General features: G+C 46.3%; 1 protein-coding gene and 1 long non-coding RNA gene across 12 annotated transcripts in view; one reads left to right on the forward strand and one right to left on the reverse strand.

The window, feature by feature from the left end:
- Nucleotides 1-11,222, forward strand: part of LOC123799166 (uncharacterized) — a 35,760-nt gene extending 24,538 nt beyond the window's left edge. The window contains exons 6-7 of one of the 7 annotated variants that reach the window (XR_015726631.1): nucleotides 10,160-10,197; nucleotides 10,410-11,218. This is a non-coding gene — a long non-coding RNA (uncharacterized LOC123799166). Of the gene's footprint in view, nucleotides 1-5,230; nucleotides 6,448-10,159 lie in introns of those variants that run through there. The other 6 variants (XR_006781520.2, XR_006781518.2, XR_015726630.1 and 3 more) reach the window with 6 other exon arrangements.
- Nucleotides 1-15,646, reverse strand: part of ITPR1 (inositol 1,4,5-trisphosphate receptor type 1) — a 321,669-nt gene that overhangs the window by 5,321 nt on the left and 300,702 nt on the right. For all 5 annotated transcript variants that reach the window (XM_045808124.2, XM_087866841.1, XM_087866840.1 and 2 more), the window contains one exon: nucleotides 3,865-4,026. In XM_045808124.2, the coding sequence (XP_045664080.1) occupies nucleotides 3,865-4,026 (162 nt within the window). The remainder of the gene's footprint in view (nucleotides 1-3,864; nucleotides 4,027-15,646) is intronic.

The following is a 15,646-nucleotide window of genomic DNA, read 5'->3' on the forward strand; positions in this document are numbered from 1 at the left end:
AAAGGAAAACATCTGAAGCAGTACTCTTCTTCGTATCTATATGGCTATAAAAACTAGCTTGAATGTTAGCATTCCTCCTTTTGACTCAGTCTAAACAAGAAGCAAAGAATATTGTAGCTTTGCAAATCAGATGCAGCCAAACGTCGGAAAGATCTTTCATGAAAACACTAAGGGTAGAGAGCAAGTGAGCACATTTCACCTCCCAGTACTGGCCTCAATGACAGAAGGCTGGCAAAGGAAGGACACACATGGATGCCATGAGTTGGTTTCTAACGGATCAGGAGTCCGAAAAACTGCTTTCCTGTCACAGCAAGGTCTTGGTTACTTAGAGTCTAAACAGCCGGGACACTCTAAAATCAGCCATGTTTCTAACAATGAGCCTAAAATACTATGAAAAAAACCCAGCACAACTCTTAGACACACTTATGTTGATTTAATGTCAACGTACAGATTCTTGTTCACACTCTGAGTTGATCCCTCCTATTCTGTTCCTGTTTCACCTGGTGGGCTCTTGCTCAGACTTTGAGATCAAGCTCTTCATACCACCTCTGAGGCTGCTGTGGCGTAAGTCTACTTCTCTCCCGGGGACCAGGTTACTGACCTGTGTTCCTCCTTTCCCAGTCTGTTCATACCTCCATTACATACTTACGGGGTTGAATTCGCAGCGGTTTACGGATGTGTTTCCCACTCTAGACTGTTAGGTGTAGAGAGAGAGCAGCTTCTATTCATCTCTGTAACCCCAGTACCTAGGGCTGCACCTTGCAAAGCTATTTCACGGGTGGTGGTTCAAAGAACGAACTGAATTAACCAGAACATAGTGCCATTCCTGGAGCATGCCATGCATTTTCATGCCTTTGCTCATGCTGATTCCTTTCCTGGGATGCCCCCTGCTGCATTCCTCTGCCAGCTCAGAAGTCACCTACTTGTGCAGGCTCTAGTCCTGCCTCACTCCAAGCCACACACAGGACTAAATGCCTCCTCCTCTGTGCCACCATCAAGCTGTCTTCATGTCTCGAGTGGGTTGTACAACTTTTCACACTGTATCATACTGTCAGAGGTCTATATTCCTGTCTTTCTTGCTAGATTAGAGGGCAGTTGTTACCTTAGTCCCCCTTTGTGGTTCCAGAACAGAGTAAGGAACAGAGGCACTCAGTAAGGTTTAATATTGCATTTTCCAACTGTAGGCAATTATTCTAATCTTTTGTTATTCCTCCCTTCCGTAAGCAGTTAATGTTCACAAGATAACCGTCTTGCATGAAAAGTGCCAAACACTGGGACATGCTAATGTGATCTGAATTTTCAAGCGCTTTTCATATTCCTAACAACATGTAAGGGTTACTGTCCCATAGGAAGACAGTCACATTTTCAATAAAGTGAAGCCTCTTCGATATTTGCTCTTTTGCATTATGAAGAAAACATGCAAAAAAAAAAAAATAGGTTCTTACATCAGTTCTCCTCCTTGGAATAAGAATGTAAGAGAATCACATTTAGTATTCAGAATCTCTTGGGAGGGGAAATTTCAAGATGAGATGCGTCATTAACACTTAGACTAGCAATTCTAATCAACTGTTCTTGGCAATAGTAGGAAAAGCGACACTACCAACTAGGTTTTTAACTTCTATCCTTGACAAGAACTTTTTCTCCTCGAAGTGGTATTTTAAGAAAACATCCACCAAAGAGGTCAATAACAGAACCAAAGACATTCACATTTATAAACTATCATTGCTCCATTATGCTGCTTTTTGGACCAGAAGATCGAAAAACATAGCTCAGTGATGAAGCAATTTTTGTTTCCCAGCACTTTTACCAGTGAATGGTATTCTTTCATAGCAGTTTTAAAAAATATCTATCAGAATTTCTTGCTCATTAATCATTTGTAGGCTTTTATTTTTTAATTCAAAAATTTTTTTTCTTCAGAGGGCAGGAATTCTTACAATTGCCATTTAAGAACCAGCAACTCTCCAACATATCTGCATGATTTTTTATGCAGAACAATTTAAGCAACTTTTATGATTGCTATTACACCAAATTTAATAAAATGCAAAATTTTTCAGTAAGCTGATTCTTAAACAAATGGCCTTAAAGGTTTGTTAAAAGTTGCATAATCTAAAGAAAATGCTAATTCCTTTGGAAAGAAACGCATTTCCCCAATAAAAGCAGCTGTGCCGCATTTTTCCTGGGCACCTTAAAACCTAAGCAGGTCAATCCTGGTAAAGGCACTTAAGAATATCTTACTGGTTTCCTCATACTTCTTTTCAGCTTATAGTGTCTTCCAAGAAAAAATGGTTCATATTCATTCACAGGGGAAGGGCTTTCGGTCCAACTGCCAACGTTAAAGACATAAAAAGGGCCGAAACCAAGCAGTTTAAACCATTCTGGCTTTAATGACACTAAATGAACCCTAGTCCCTGTGTAATGAAGTTTTACGTATTTGTTTGAGCCGAAATTTAGGCTTAACGGAAACAATTCTACCTTGGAGTTTTAAAACGCCACGTTTCTACTATGCACAGCTGTGTAAAATGGCCGTGAAGGTATCCTCCACAGCGCTCAAATGTGGGAGGCAACTTCGGAAACTTTAAGGCTCTTTAAAAAAAGAAAAATGAGAATTTAAACAGCCAAGCTGAAAGGCAAACCAGGTACAGAGACAAAACAAATGGAAACAAAAACACATACGACATACAAAAATCAAACCCACACAGGAGGCTCAGGAGTTGTCCTAGAGTGCGGGAGAAGCTTCCTGGGAGCCTGCTGTGCACCTGGGTACCCTCATCCATACAATGAGGGGGAGGGGGGAGGACCGCTGCGGTCTTGGGTGCCCTCCTTCACCTCGGATGCCTTCTGCGAATTCCTCAGTTCACCTCACTCCTGTGACCATTTTAGCGAGAGCTCAAGAGTTCCTTTATTGAAGTGTGTCTTAGATCAGATTCTGGAAGGCTTTTTAAAACCTCTGATTTAACTAAGATTCTTGGAGCCACAGCCCTCTCAAAGGGGAGATAGTAACTAAGGCATGGCTGGATGTGGTAAGAGGTTCCCCCCGGCTCCGCATCGGCAGCAGTGCTCCGCAGGCCGTTTAGTTCTCTGGAACATTTGTCAAGTGTGTCACAGAAGGGGTTCAAAGTTAATAAAATAATAAGCAAAGCAATCTAGTTCGATCCTAGTTAGTTTTACTCGTTTAGGTTATTCACTTTAGGTGGCCATCAAAGCTCAGCGCTAGAGACAGCCTTCATAAATGAGCCCTTCTGTTGTCACCATCTTTTTAATTTGCATCTTAATACAAGTCAAAGAAACACCTTGAGGCCAAATGGTATATCTGGGGGCATTGTTTGGATTAATTTAGTTGGAAAAGAAATGGAATTCAAAGTAGGATTGTTCAAATCGCTCTGTAGACTGGCACCAACAAGAGTTTATTCTAGATGGGGTGTTCACTAGGTATGTACCTACCAGTAACATATCACCCGTGGGTGTACCTCACCACTTACCTCCAGGGCTGTCAGTAAGTAAAGTAAAGAGTATGGCTTTACAGGTCGTGTTTTCTGTACAGCGCTTCACTGAAGTCATTTGCATTCTCCCATTTTCTGGTTTTGTTTTTCATATTAAAACCTTGTACTAGCAGCACTGAAAGTAGTGTTATGGGCTTATCCTGTCAAAGGGCAGTGAAGGGGGACGGACGGGGAAACGGGTTTATTCTCTGTGCCCCGGGTTCCTTTCCTACATCCACGTGCTGGAAACGTCAGCATTTTAACTTGAGCACTACTGACTTCACCTCAGCAAGTTTGGTGTGTCTGGTAGTGGTGTGTGTGTGTGTGTGTGTGTGTGTGTGTGTGTGTGTGTGTGTAGGGGGCAGATGGGGCGTCATTTCTTTACCTGATCCTTTAATTCTGACAGCTGGCCGGAAAGGTTGGTGACCAGCTTCATGGTGGACTCCAGCTTCTCCTGCAGGTTCCTCAGCTCATTCTGCTCTCCTTCAGAGTCGCTGCTGACCAAGGACATGGCTCTCATCCTGGGGAACCAGTCAAGGTTTCTTTCCTAGAATCCACATTAAAAAAAAGAAAAGAAAAGAAAAAGTCATTTCTAGGAATAGAGACAAGAAAAACAATCCCACCATGCTATCTTTTTGTTGTAGCGTCTTTCATAAGGCTATCTCTGTTGTTACAGAGTTAATGTGCTGTGCCTTTTAAAAAACCATTCAGTAAATATCTTTTTTAAAAAGATTTTATTTATTTGTCAGAGAGAGCACAAGCAGGGGGAGTGGCAGGCAGAAGGAGAAGCAGACTCCCTGCTGAGCAGGGAGCCTGATGCAGGACTCATCCAGGACTCTAGGATCATGACTTGAGCCGAAGGCAGACACTTAACCAGCTGAGCCACCCAGGTGCCCCATAATTGAGCATCACTGAACTCTTTCAATTCTTAGAAGTCACTTTTGACCCAAATACAGTGGGGGGGGGGCACTTGGGTGGCTCAGTCGGTTAAGATTCTGGTTCTTGGTTTTCACTCAGGTCATGATCTTGGGGTCATAAGATCGAGCCCCGTGTTGGGCTCTGAGCTCAGCACAGAGTCTGCTTGAGATTCTCTCCCCCTTCCCCCCCACCCCCCCAGCTCAGGAACTCTCTCTCTCTCAAAAATAAATACAGAAAATCTTAAAAAAAAAAAACCAAAAACAAAAAAAGAACTAAATACGGGGGGAAAGGTAGGTTTCTGAGCAACTTCCCCAATCTGTAAATAGGAATGCAGCCATTGCATTACATGGCTAATGAGTGGTGGGTGGTAAAATATATAGAACATAAAATTTTCCATTGAAGTCGTTTCTAGCTGTACAGTTCAGTGGCATGAAGTGCAGTCACAGTGTTGTGTAACCATCGCCGCCCTCTACACCTCGGGAACTTTGTTCATCTTCCCCATCTGAAACTGCATCCCCATTCAACACTAACTCTCTCACCCCTGCCAACCGCCATTCTATTTGCTGTCTCTCTGAGTCCGACTGCTCTAGATACCTCATACTGTGCTGTGTATTTTTAAAAGCATTATACTTGGAATATCATCTGCAAACACTCTGGAAGTGAAATGAATTTTGAGATCCCAAGTGTTCTGGCATTTACCGGATATGCGTATGTGTGCTTTCACTTGGTAGGGGATTGTCAAGCGGCTGAAAATGGGGAATGGGCTTCTTGTTCAGTTTCCCTCATTGTCAGCTTACGGAAATTACTGCTCTCTTGTTTCCTTTTCCTTCCAGCTTGACATCGTTGATAGCTGCCATCAGTTGGTATAAGAAAGGCCATTCAGTCTCCATCCTTTCTTTGGACATCTACAGCTTACACCTGAAGACAGTTTTTCTCACCACTGTTTAACCAGGGGGCCAGGACTCCTCCTGCTACCTCTCTTCCTTGTGCCCACAAATGTTTTTCTCCTAAAGAGTGTACATCATAGCTAAGTTCTGTACAGAGAGGCAGGAATGAATAGTAAAAGCTATTCAGCACCAGATAAGGGGGGAAAAAAGGACTCAAGTCAACATCTGTCTGGTTTCATTTCTGACCCGCACCATTTTGATCTCATCAAGATAAACCGTAATTGACATTCTAACACTAATCTTGCCCATTCCCTCACCCCCTGCCAGTACACACACTCACACACACACTCACACACACTCACTATTACTGCTACTTTGTGTACACCTGAGGTCAGCAAAATTTTTCTGTATAGTAAATATTTTCTGATAGCAAATATCTTTGGCTTTGTGGACCATATGGTCTCTCACAATGACTCTGCTATTGTATCCTGAAAACAGCCACAGGCACTACATAAATGAATGAGCGTAGCTGTGTTCCAATAAAACTTTATTTACAAATGCTGGTGGCAGCAGGCTGGGTTTGGCCCATAGGCTAGAGTTTTGCCAACCTCTGTCATACCATAGAAGGCATCAGCCCACTTAGAATCAGATACAAAATCCCACAAGACGTGTCTAAATGTTAAAAAGCACCAAGACAGTCTAGCAATATTGAAGCCAAAAGAGAACTAGTTGAAAAATATTACAAAGAAGGCAGGCCACACTGGCAACACGGCATCACACCTACTTTAGAGTGTTGGTTTAGAACGTCCGGGAATCTGTAAGTAGGGACTCACTAGCCCTGCAGCATCATGAGTGCAGAAACCACCTTAGTATAGTGATCAGAACACAGCAGACACTTGATAAATATTTGTGGAAGGGAAGAGTGATAAACTAGCTCTATTTCCTGCATGGGCTCTCAGAGCAAATGATTCAATGGTGAACCTCAGTTGTTTAGAATGACTGCGGGAGGAGAAAATGGTGCTCTCTACCTTCCTGTACCAAATACCCTGTGATCAGCACTTTGCATGTAACTGCATGGTAGCCTGTATCCATTTGCATCAATTTCCCACCACAGCGCAACAGGTAAAAAGACCATTCAATAAAATATCCCATTTCAAAGATGACCGGCCTAAAAATCTCAGGTGTTCCCACGTCTATGATCGGTTTTCTGCTGTGTGTCTACAGCAAAGCAGAGGAGGAGAGGAGACATTTGAAAACATTTAAGCTTGGCATTGCCACTGAGAGGCAGCTAAGTAACCTGTCGCTGATTATATTCACTGCTCCTGTGTCAGTCCTTCAGACATAGTCACACCTTCCCACCGAGGAAACATCCCATGTTCAGCGTCTGTCCAACTCTAAGGGAGGAAAGAACCTAACTGCTCAGGAGAGGACACCCACAGGGGACGGGTGGCTGGGGGTTACTTACTCACCCTGGGGCGAAGCAGCACATGGACAGAGGAGAGAGGGTGTGGGCTGGGCTGATGAAACTGTGAGCCTTTGCCGAGCACGAATGCAGTCGGGTCACAGAGCACAAGACCGGCCCGGCAGTCAGAGACCCCACATAATCCACAGGGACTGCTATCAATTTTTACAGACTGCCCCCCCCACCCCCGCCCCCGCTCTGCCCAGACCCCAGCCAGGAGAACAACTTGAAGAGGAAAGATCCAATGTCCTGTTTACACTGTCAGACTCAGAGGAGCAGACGGACACACCAACGATGGGGACGTGACAGAATGCCATGCCAAGAAGGAGTTTAGAGACCATGGTCACGGTTGTATAGTGTGGAAAACTGAGCCCTGAAAGGGAAAGTCACTTGTTGTGGGGAGGGAGGACCTAACAAATTTCTGTGTTGCACAGGGGACACTGACAAATACCTGGTGCTGGTGAACTGTAAGTATTTGCTAGTTCTTTGGATTCAAATCACTAGTATAAGCATTATTTTAGGGCCCTGGAAGGAAATGTTTTAAAGATGTAACATGTATTCAACATCTACTTCAGGGGCACTTCCCTATGTGGACGGTGCTAAGGAACCAGCTGTGAGCACCCCCCCCCCCAGGGTTGCTGCCTCTAGACCTCTTTCAAGTGGAAATGGCTTTCAAACCTAAGCATGAGATAGAGTTCCTGCCATCACAGCACGTGTTATTTAATGAGAGTGGACATACACATTAAAAAGAAGGAGGACAGTATAAAGCAGGCTATGCTTTGCCAAATGAGTGGCAGAGAGCAGGGCCAAAGTCAGAACTGACCGGCAGTGATGACAATTGGCTGCAACCCTCTCGGGAAAGGCGTGGTCCTGAAGGAGGGTGGGTGATTGGCCAAACTAAAGGCAAGCATGAGGGCATTCTCAACAAAGTGGGGCCAGCACAGGGAGGAAACCAGTTTGGCTGCAGTGCAGGAGGAGGGCCTACAGGTAGGGGCAGCTCAGACTATAGAATACTGTAGAAGAGACTGGAGTGTGGGATAGACAGGCGCAGGCAACAGGAGAAACTGCGGCGCACAATGAAGAGGGCCAGGGTCAAGGGGATGGCCGAGGGAAGAAGGAAGGAAGGAGGTGACCTGGAGTCCCTGCGGGCCTGCCTGATGGGATGCAGGGGAGGGACACGTGCAAGCCGCTGTAGTGGGTATGGTGGCAAGGACTCACCTGTAGCTACCTCACTGCTGAGGTGCAATTTAGTATTAAACTGCCTGATCCGGTTAAAGAATGCATCTGAAATCTAGCTCTCAAATCTTGCAATGCTCCTTTGCTTAGCAAGCCCCGCATAAAATAGAAAACACAGATTTCCAAATAGAGTCCACATTAATGAAGTCTTCAAAAGAATACAGAAAATTGATGCAAGAGTCCGCACAGAGCTTAAAGCTTAGGCATTAGGTTCTTTTCCGTTTTCCAACAGCAAGTTACCAAATGACTACAGATTAAGAGAAGTTTTCGGTGGCAGATTCTCACCTTCTTTCACGGCATATTTGATTCCTGGACTCCTATGGAAGGATTTCAGAAAGGTCTTTGAACAAATGCAAAACGCATAGACTTCACTCTTTACTGAACATTTATAATTTCTGTGCCAGGCTCAGGGCTGAGCGCTGTGCATCTCAAGATAAGCAAGACCAGGTCCCTGCCCCTGAGATAAAGTGCACAGACTGCAGTCTTGGGGCAGGTGTTGGGGCATGGGTCCTCACTTCTGAGGGACTCCTGAGTGGTGACTGCCTAATGAGTACCTGCTGGGTGAATGAATGGGCTCCACCAGCATTAGGATGGCCGCTACTGGCATCCGTGCTGCTCATCTCAGTGGCAAAGAAGATGCGCTCAGATCCCTTGGCTTTTGCTTTACTTGTGCTTCTGTGCATGAGCTCCCTGCAGTCCTGGGGCAGGGAGCCCTGGCCCGAGTGTACGTAACACCACACACAGAAAATAATGCATCTTTTTTAGACTGTCCATTTCATTCAATGGTACATTATTAAAAATATTTTTATATTAAACTCAAACTAGGCCCTAAACAGACATGAAATTGAATCAAATTTTAAAAATAAAATGCAAAATTTAAAAGAAATGTCCTATTTGCCCGAGGCCACCTTGGGCCGTGTACCCTGATCCTAGGGATAAACCTTCGTTCTCCAGCTCAGAAGGGTCCTTCAGTGCAGAGCTGGAAAAGGATTTCTGGTCTAGATATTTGCCGGTTACCACCACACAGGTCCTCCCTCAAAGCTTTCCTCCGACTCTAATATTTAACAATGAGATCTAAAGTGGGGGAATCCCACTAAAATCCTAAACCATACGAAACCAGCTCAACTGCAGAAATGCAAGGGCTCCGGAGGGCGTATGATTAGCTTTTCTGCACGGAGGCAGGTAAACCCCCAAATCTGAGATCCTCGGTGCTGCCAGTATTTTAAATAATCATCCTGAGCTGTTAAGTCAAATCTCAAATTACCAAGGTTGCTCACCAACAGGACCCCCCTCCCCGCAGAGAATCTAAATCTTGAAGGGAAAATGTGTAGACTTTCCCAATCACTAGTACAGAAGCAGAGAGAACACCCGAATCTAATCCCTTTGTCCTTAACTCGGACTTGCAGACGAAATGCTGTGCTTGCTTGAGCACGACAGGACTCCAGTGAAGCCTGCTGTCCACGGTTCTCCAGCTCGTCGGAATCTGAGGGTCTAGAAGTGTTTGCAGAAGCCTGGCTTTGTGTGTACTGGAAATCAAACACATGTCTCAGTGTCTTGGCTTCTGCATTTTTTGAGAAAATCATCTTCAACCATGGCATTCTGTCTATACATGAATTCAGCGCGCGCGCGCGCGCGTGTGTGTGTGTGTTGTGTGTGCGCGCGCGCGTGTGTGTTCAGGAAGGTGGTGTTGGGGAGGCTGTGGGTTCACCGAGCGTCTGTCAGTAGCATCTGTCACTCTGGGTCTGAGACATCCCTCTGTGCTTCCCTGGCTCTCCTTGCTGCTGGCATGTCGCATACCAATGTCATTAGGCACTGTCTGCCCTGGTCCTCCGGCAATCCAGCCAGTGCAGTTCCCGTCACAGCAAGCGCTTCCTCTGTCAGAGCAGACAAACTGACTGAAGCCACAGCCGGAAGCAGGCTGACCACAAGTGCTAAAGTTCTGGTTAGTTCTTTTCTAGGTAAAGTTGGAAAAGTCCCTGCAAAGGCAAACATTGAAGTTTGAGACACGGGGGCGGTACTGACCTCTTGAAATGTCCTTGACTGGAAAGAAGGAGGGTGTGTGTGTGTGTGTGTGAGTGAGAGACAGAGAGACAGAGACAGAGGAGGAGGAGAGGAAGTTGGATTGTATGATGCAAATGCTAATCATTCTGAGAAGAGGTTTTTTTTTCTTTTCCCAGGTTCAACTGAAGAGGCTGTTCTAAGAAAGATGACTGAGGTAATCAATCACCTTCCTCAGAGAAAGTCCACTCAGGTAGAATTTTGTTTACCATGTAAACAATGGAACATTTATTGCCAAATCCCTTGTTCCTTTATAGCCAGACTAGAGAATTTAGATTTCTCGGTGGGGGCATGAGGGTGAAAGAAATGGTCATGGGAGAGAAGATGGGTCCTGGAGAAAGAGACCCGTGGCTTCTCTATCCTTCACAGCCCCCTCTGAGGAGAATCAAAAAGCTCAAGACTGTCCCTTCAACTCAGACGGCAAGTGTGTTTCTCCTTCTATTACCAAGCAGGAGGACAAACCAGGTTGTCCCAGAAAGCAGGGGACAGGAATGACGAGAGAAGGGAGGGGGCAGGGGAGGACGGAAGATCATCCTTAACTTTCCAAAAGCAAGAATATAGGACACTTAATAAACTTTAAATTACCTGCCCTTTTGGTGGATAGAGAGGATTATTTTTACTGAAGAGGACTAAAATAATTCATTTTTAGAGCTCACTTTTATAAGATCACAGCAAAAAACAAACCCCAGAATCTGCTGCTTTGGGTGAAAATGTGATAATGATCTCTAACTATGCTCAGTGATTCTAGAATTGCTATTTATAGCAAATAGTATACATTAAAAACAACTACACTAAAAAATGGATCCCAGCTGTGGACACGGCAAAGCGATCAGGGGTTGGGGAGAGGGAGGGATGAACGGGTGAAGCACAGAGGATTTTTAGAGCAGTTAAACTCTTCGGTTTGCTGCTGTAATGGTGGATACATGTCATTATACGTTTGTTAAAACCAACATAAGGTACAACACCAGGAGTGAACCCCAATGTAAACTCTGATCTGTAATTAATAGTAATGTGTCATATTGGTTCATCAATTGAAACAAATACACAACATTAATAAAAAAATGTTAATAATAGGGGAAACTGTGTATGTGGGGGGGGTGAGGTAGGGAGGGACCAGTATATGGGAAATCTGTGCTTTCTGTTTTCATGTAAACTTAAAACTGCTATAAAAAATAAACTTCATTAAAAACAATCGCTCCCACACCTGTAATTTGTTGGCCAATCCCAAATCCAAGGATCCACTTCCCCCTGTTCCAAAGTACAGTGAACTCGAGCCACATACAGCATCCCTACATTTCACAGGTGCCTTTCCTACAATAGCCCTGTGACATTAGTTTGTCATCAGGAAGAGGGATGGCCTGAATCAGGAGTCAGGTCACCACGCCCCAGAGCTACAGGACAGTGTGCCAGGGAAGGCGTCAGTTAACCGTCCAGGGTCTCTGTTTCTGTTTTTTGAGAAAGAGATCACGGGGCTGCCCCCACGGAGCTATTGTAAGGGTCAAATGAGTGTGAGAAAGTGTCCCAGAAGCAAAGGAATCATAAATCAATGTCATCAGCCTAAGGTCACAAAGCTAGTCTAGAGTCGGCCCCGGAATCCAGATCCTGACTCCCTGTGCAGCACTGGACTTCCGTGTCGGGTTAGCTCCTTCCTTTCTATGGGATTCTACGTTGGAGATACAGATTTCTCTGACCAGCGCAGCCACGTGAAGGTCACCCACAGTGCCTCCAACTTTAGGTGTTGGAGGGGTTCTGCTCTTGAGCTCTGAACGACATTCCCAGAACAGGCCCTGTTATATAATCGTCAGCTGGGCTGGAATGACCACTTACCCTTCCCAGACTCAGTTAATCGTTGTTCTTGGATGATACAGTGTAACAAAGACCGGCCCTTGCCAGTAGAGAGAACCGCACCCATTTCTGATGAAATCCCTAAGAAAAGCCAGCTGCAGAATCACTGTTTTCAGTCATTCTAAGCCCTCAGGTGAAGTGATTTCTGGGCCCCCTCGAGACTATGAAAGAGTGGTGCTTGCCAGGCAGAGTGGCGCCGCTGGGTCCTGGGCACCTGGGGCTGCCAGGCAGAGGAAGCCAGAGGTCTCGGAGGAGGAGGAAAGGTGGAGCTGGCAGCCGCTGGCCAACAAGGCAGGGTTGGCCCAGTGGAGATTCCCAAGAAAGAACAATTAGGCTAACTTGCCCTGCTCTCAAACTGGCTCATGACATTTTGCTTAGGCAACTTCCCCTGCATTTTCAGTTAGCTAGGAATCTACCCAGAGGTTATATATGGGATTTTAGCCATCTCCATTGGTTTTCCTCTATTCTTTTCTGGATTTCATGACTTTTCAACTTTGATCTCTTATTACATTTATACAGTAATGGTTTTTGTTTTTTGCTAAGCTTACTTAAACAGCTTTCTAAATTTCTTTGCTGTTGTTTCAGGAAAAAACACTTGGCATTTACCTTTGAACCTACAAACACATACACATCTGTAAGCCTCGCTACCGGGCTGCCTCACATAAAACAGTGTTCTGTCGAACACTGTTTATCATTCTGTGGGTTTATAGGTTGGCAAACTCTTGACTGAAGCAGTTTTACTTAAGGTTAGCCCTGCCTAGACAGACTCAAAGAAGAGAGGAGAAAATCCTCTCTTACTGTTCATAGACTCCAGCAAGAGTTGAGGGGCAAGTCACCAGCACTGTCCCTACCGTGACAGTGACTTGGAAGAAAGCAGCGTACAGCTTGAGTTCTTAAGGGTGAAAGAGATCATGAGCTGTGTGGAGATTCTCTCAATTCCTCAATCCTTTCCAGATCCCCCATTTTACTCACCTGCCCTGTGCACTCTGACCCTGAAGATTGACTAGCTTGTTCCCATAGGTCTCCTCTCTCCCTCCTGACACCTACATCCCTGCTCTGGACAAGGACCCTCTTTAATAGTTCATGAACTCCCACCAGCACTTTGCAAGTTGCTTCATTGAACTGTAGCGCTAACGGTGGCGTAAGAGACACTTTGGTTCAACTCTACTTTATAGGTGGTCACGCCAAGGCCCTGAAAAGCAGTGGGTTTGTGAAAGGAGAAATTGAGAGCCTTGTCCACCTGTGTAACCTGCACACACACAGGACTACACCTAAATACCAGTAGCTTTTCATTCCCACATTCCTTAGCAACACGCTAGCAGGCCTCGTTATCAAGAGGTATCTTCGAAACGCCTGAGTATATGTACGGTTGGCCCTTGAACATCATGGGGGTTCAGAGGCACTGACTCCCGCACAGTTGAAAACCTGCACAGAGCTTGTGACTCCCCCAAAACTTAACAATAGTCTACTGCTGATGGAATCAATAGTCAATTAACATATTTTGTATGGGGGTGCGTCTGCTTTCGGCTCAGGGCGTGATCCCAGGGTCCTGGGATCAAGCCCCGCATGGGGCTCCCTGCTCAGTGGGGAGCTTGCTTCTCCCTCTCCCACTCCCCCTGCTTGTGTTCCCTCTCTCGCTGGCTGTCTCTCTCTGTCAAATAAATAAATAAAATCTTTAAAAAAAACCAAACATATTTTATATGTTGTATGCATTATAGGCCGTATTCTTATAACCAAGTAAGCTGTATCAGTTACGGTCGGTGTTCAGATTCAGGAGGAAACGAAGGAGTTTCGAGTGCAGTTAGGGTGTCTGGGACCACAGGCGGCAAGGAAGGCAGCCTGGTGGGGTCAGCACTAGGGCAAGGAGCAGAAGGCGGGTCCAGCATGTGAAGGGGAGAAAAATACATTTTTGGAGTTACCATGTCTGCTGAGTTGGGGGAACTGTGTAAGCAAATATTTATGCACAGATACAGGCATGTACAGACCTCTTGGACTAAGTCACAGTGGGGAGACTAGCGCTGGCGGTGACCGCAGTCTTCAGCTCACTGATCGGACAGTTGCTATGTGCAACGCTCCCCCTCTGCACGGGCGCACATACCGTCCCCTTGGGCGGACCTCGTTCCCTGGGCTCTAAGCACAGAAATTCCTCTCCGGCAGATTATGGCTCTGCTCTGCTCATTGTTACCAACAGTGCCTCACACCCCCTCTGTGAAGGTCAGAATGTGGAGAATCCAGAGGACAGTGCAGACCTGGGGTCCCAATGCCAACTGCTTCCTAAGAAGAAGGAGGCACCTGCGAAGTGGGGAGCAGGACGGGGGGGACTTCACAGCCTCTAGACTAGGGGGCAGAGCGTGTGATAAGCCCGGGCGGGGAGACATAAGCTCGGCAACTGCTCCGTGCAGCTGCCACTGACACGAACCCAAGCTCAAGTGCAGAGGGTGGGGCGAGAGCATGTCTGGCTGGCTGGGAGGCGCGGCCGGTGCTGCTGACGCACTGTTTCCAGCCACCGAAAAGCAAGTGCCAATCCCTCTGCACGTCTCCCTTGCTCTGATATTCTCGAGCTTTGCCATGGTGCCAGCTAACTGCAGAAGGCGAGCTGGGAATCGTACCGGAGTGCCTCGGAGGCCGATCGTCACGCATGGCTAAGGGCTCTTAGAGCCCAGGGGACATTGTAGTCTAGGCTCGTGGCCCCCCAGGTCAGGCCGGGAAGCTGATGAGACAGCACCACCAGTGCCGAAATCTCTGTCCCAGGAACTTATCAAGGCACTCCCTTCCTGCCAGCATCCTCACTGGAATTCCAGAATAAAAGTCTGGCCCCGTTACTGTACATCTGCACGGAAGCACAGGGTTCCCATGTCACTTTATCAGCAGCCAGGGCCGCCGGCCACCGGCCTGCCTGGCACGTGATGAAGCACAGACGAGGCGGACGGGTGGGGGGAGGTGGGTGCACAGCCTGCTGGCCTCTCCTGTAATCTAAGTCCCGGCTGCTAGGGACTCGCAATTTCTCACCGCCTGGAGCCGAGACCCTTCAGGACGTGAAGGGTCCACGTGGACGCTCCCTTCTCCACTCACACCGACACTGCGGGCACCCCTCCCCTGCAGACTTCCAGGGCCTTGCTTTTATCTGATTAGGAAACACCAGTCATTCCTGCTCTCCGTTTCTGTCCTGAGCGATTCCCTTTGGTCCCTTTACCCAGTTCCTCCGGGCAGAAAGCTGCCGCCCTCACTTTGGAAAGTGCCTGTCTGCAGACTTCATAGCACCAGGCTCTCTCTCGGGTCAAGAAAGGCGCAAGACTTGGGTCAGTTCCCCTTTTAAAAGAAGGCAGTGACTTGCAGGTAATTCAGTTCCCATTTTGATCTTTTGCCCTTGTTAACACATTGCTTTCTGACTGTGCTTGCTTCCTGTGTCTTCTTATCGAATACAGATAAACACAAGTGCTGAGGCCAGATGCCCCATGGCTTTTGAATCTTCCTCATAGATGTTTAGTAGTGCTTTATTTGCTAAGAGAATTCATTTGCTTGGAAAATTTAGGCAAGAGGTATTTTCCAACAAAGAGGAGCTCTGCCTTACATGGCTTTTTTGATGCAAATTGACTAGGGCTTTCAGTAAAGCATTTTCCAGGAATGCAGGCTCCTGGACTCCTATGTGAAAAAAGGCACTATTTTGTAAGAGCGGTCCACTGGCTGCCATGATACTACTTTTGATTTGGAAAATTGTTTCTTTGCTTTTATAACCCTAAACAACTAGTTTCTGAAGAGGT

Source organism: Ursus americanus, chromosome 14, assembly GCF_024610735.1.
Source record: "Ursus americanus isolate L20-20 chromosome 14, mUrsAme1.1.p, whole genome shotgun sequence".
Classification (NCBI taxonomy): Eukaryota; Metazoa; Chordata; class Mammalia; order Carnivora; family Ursidae; genus Ursus; species Ursus americanus.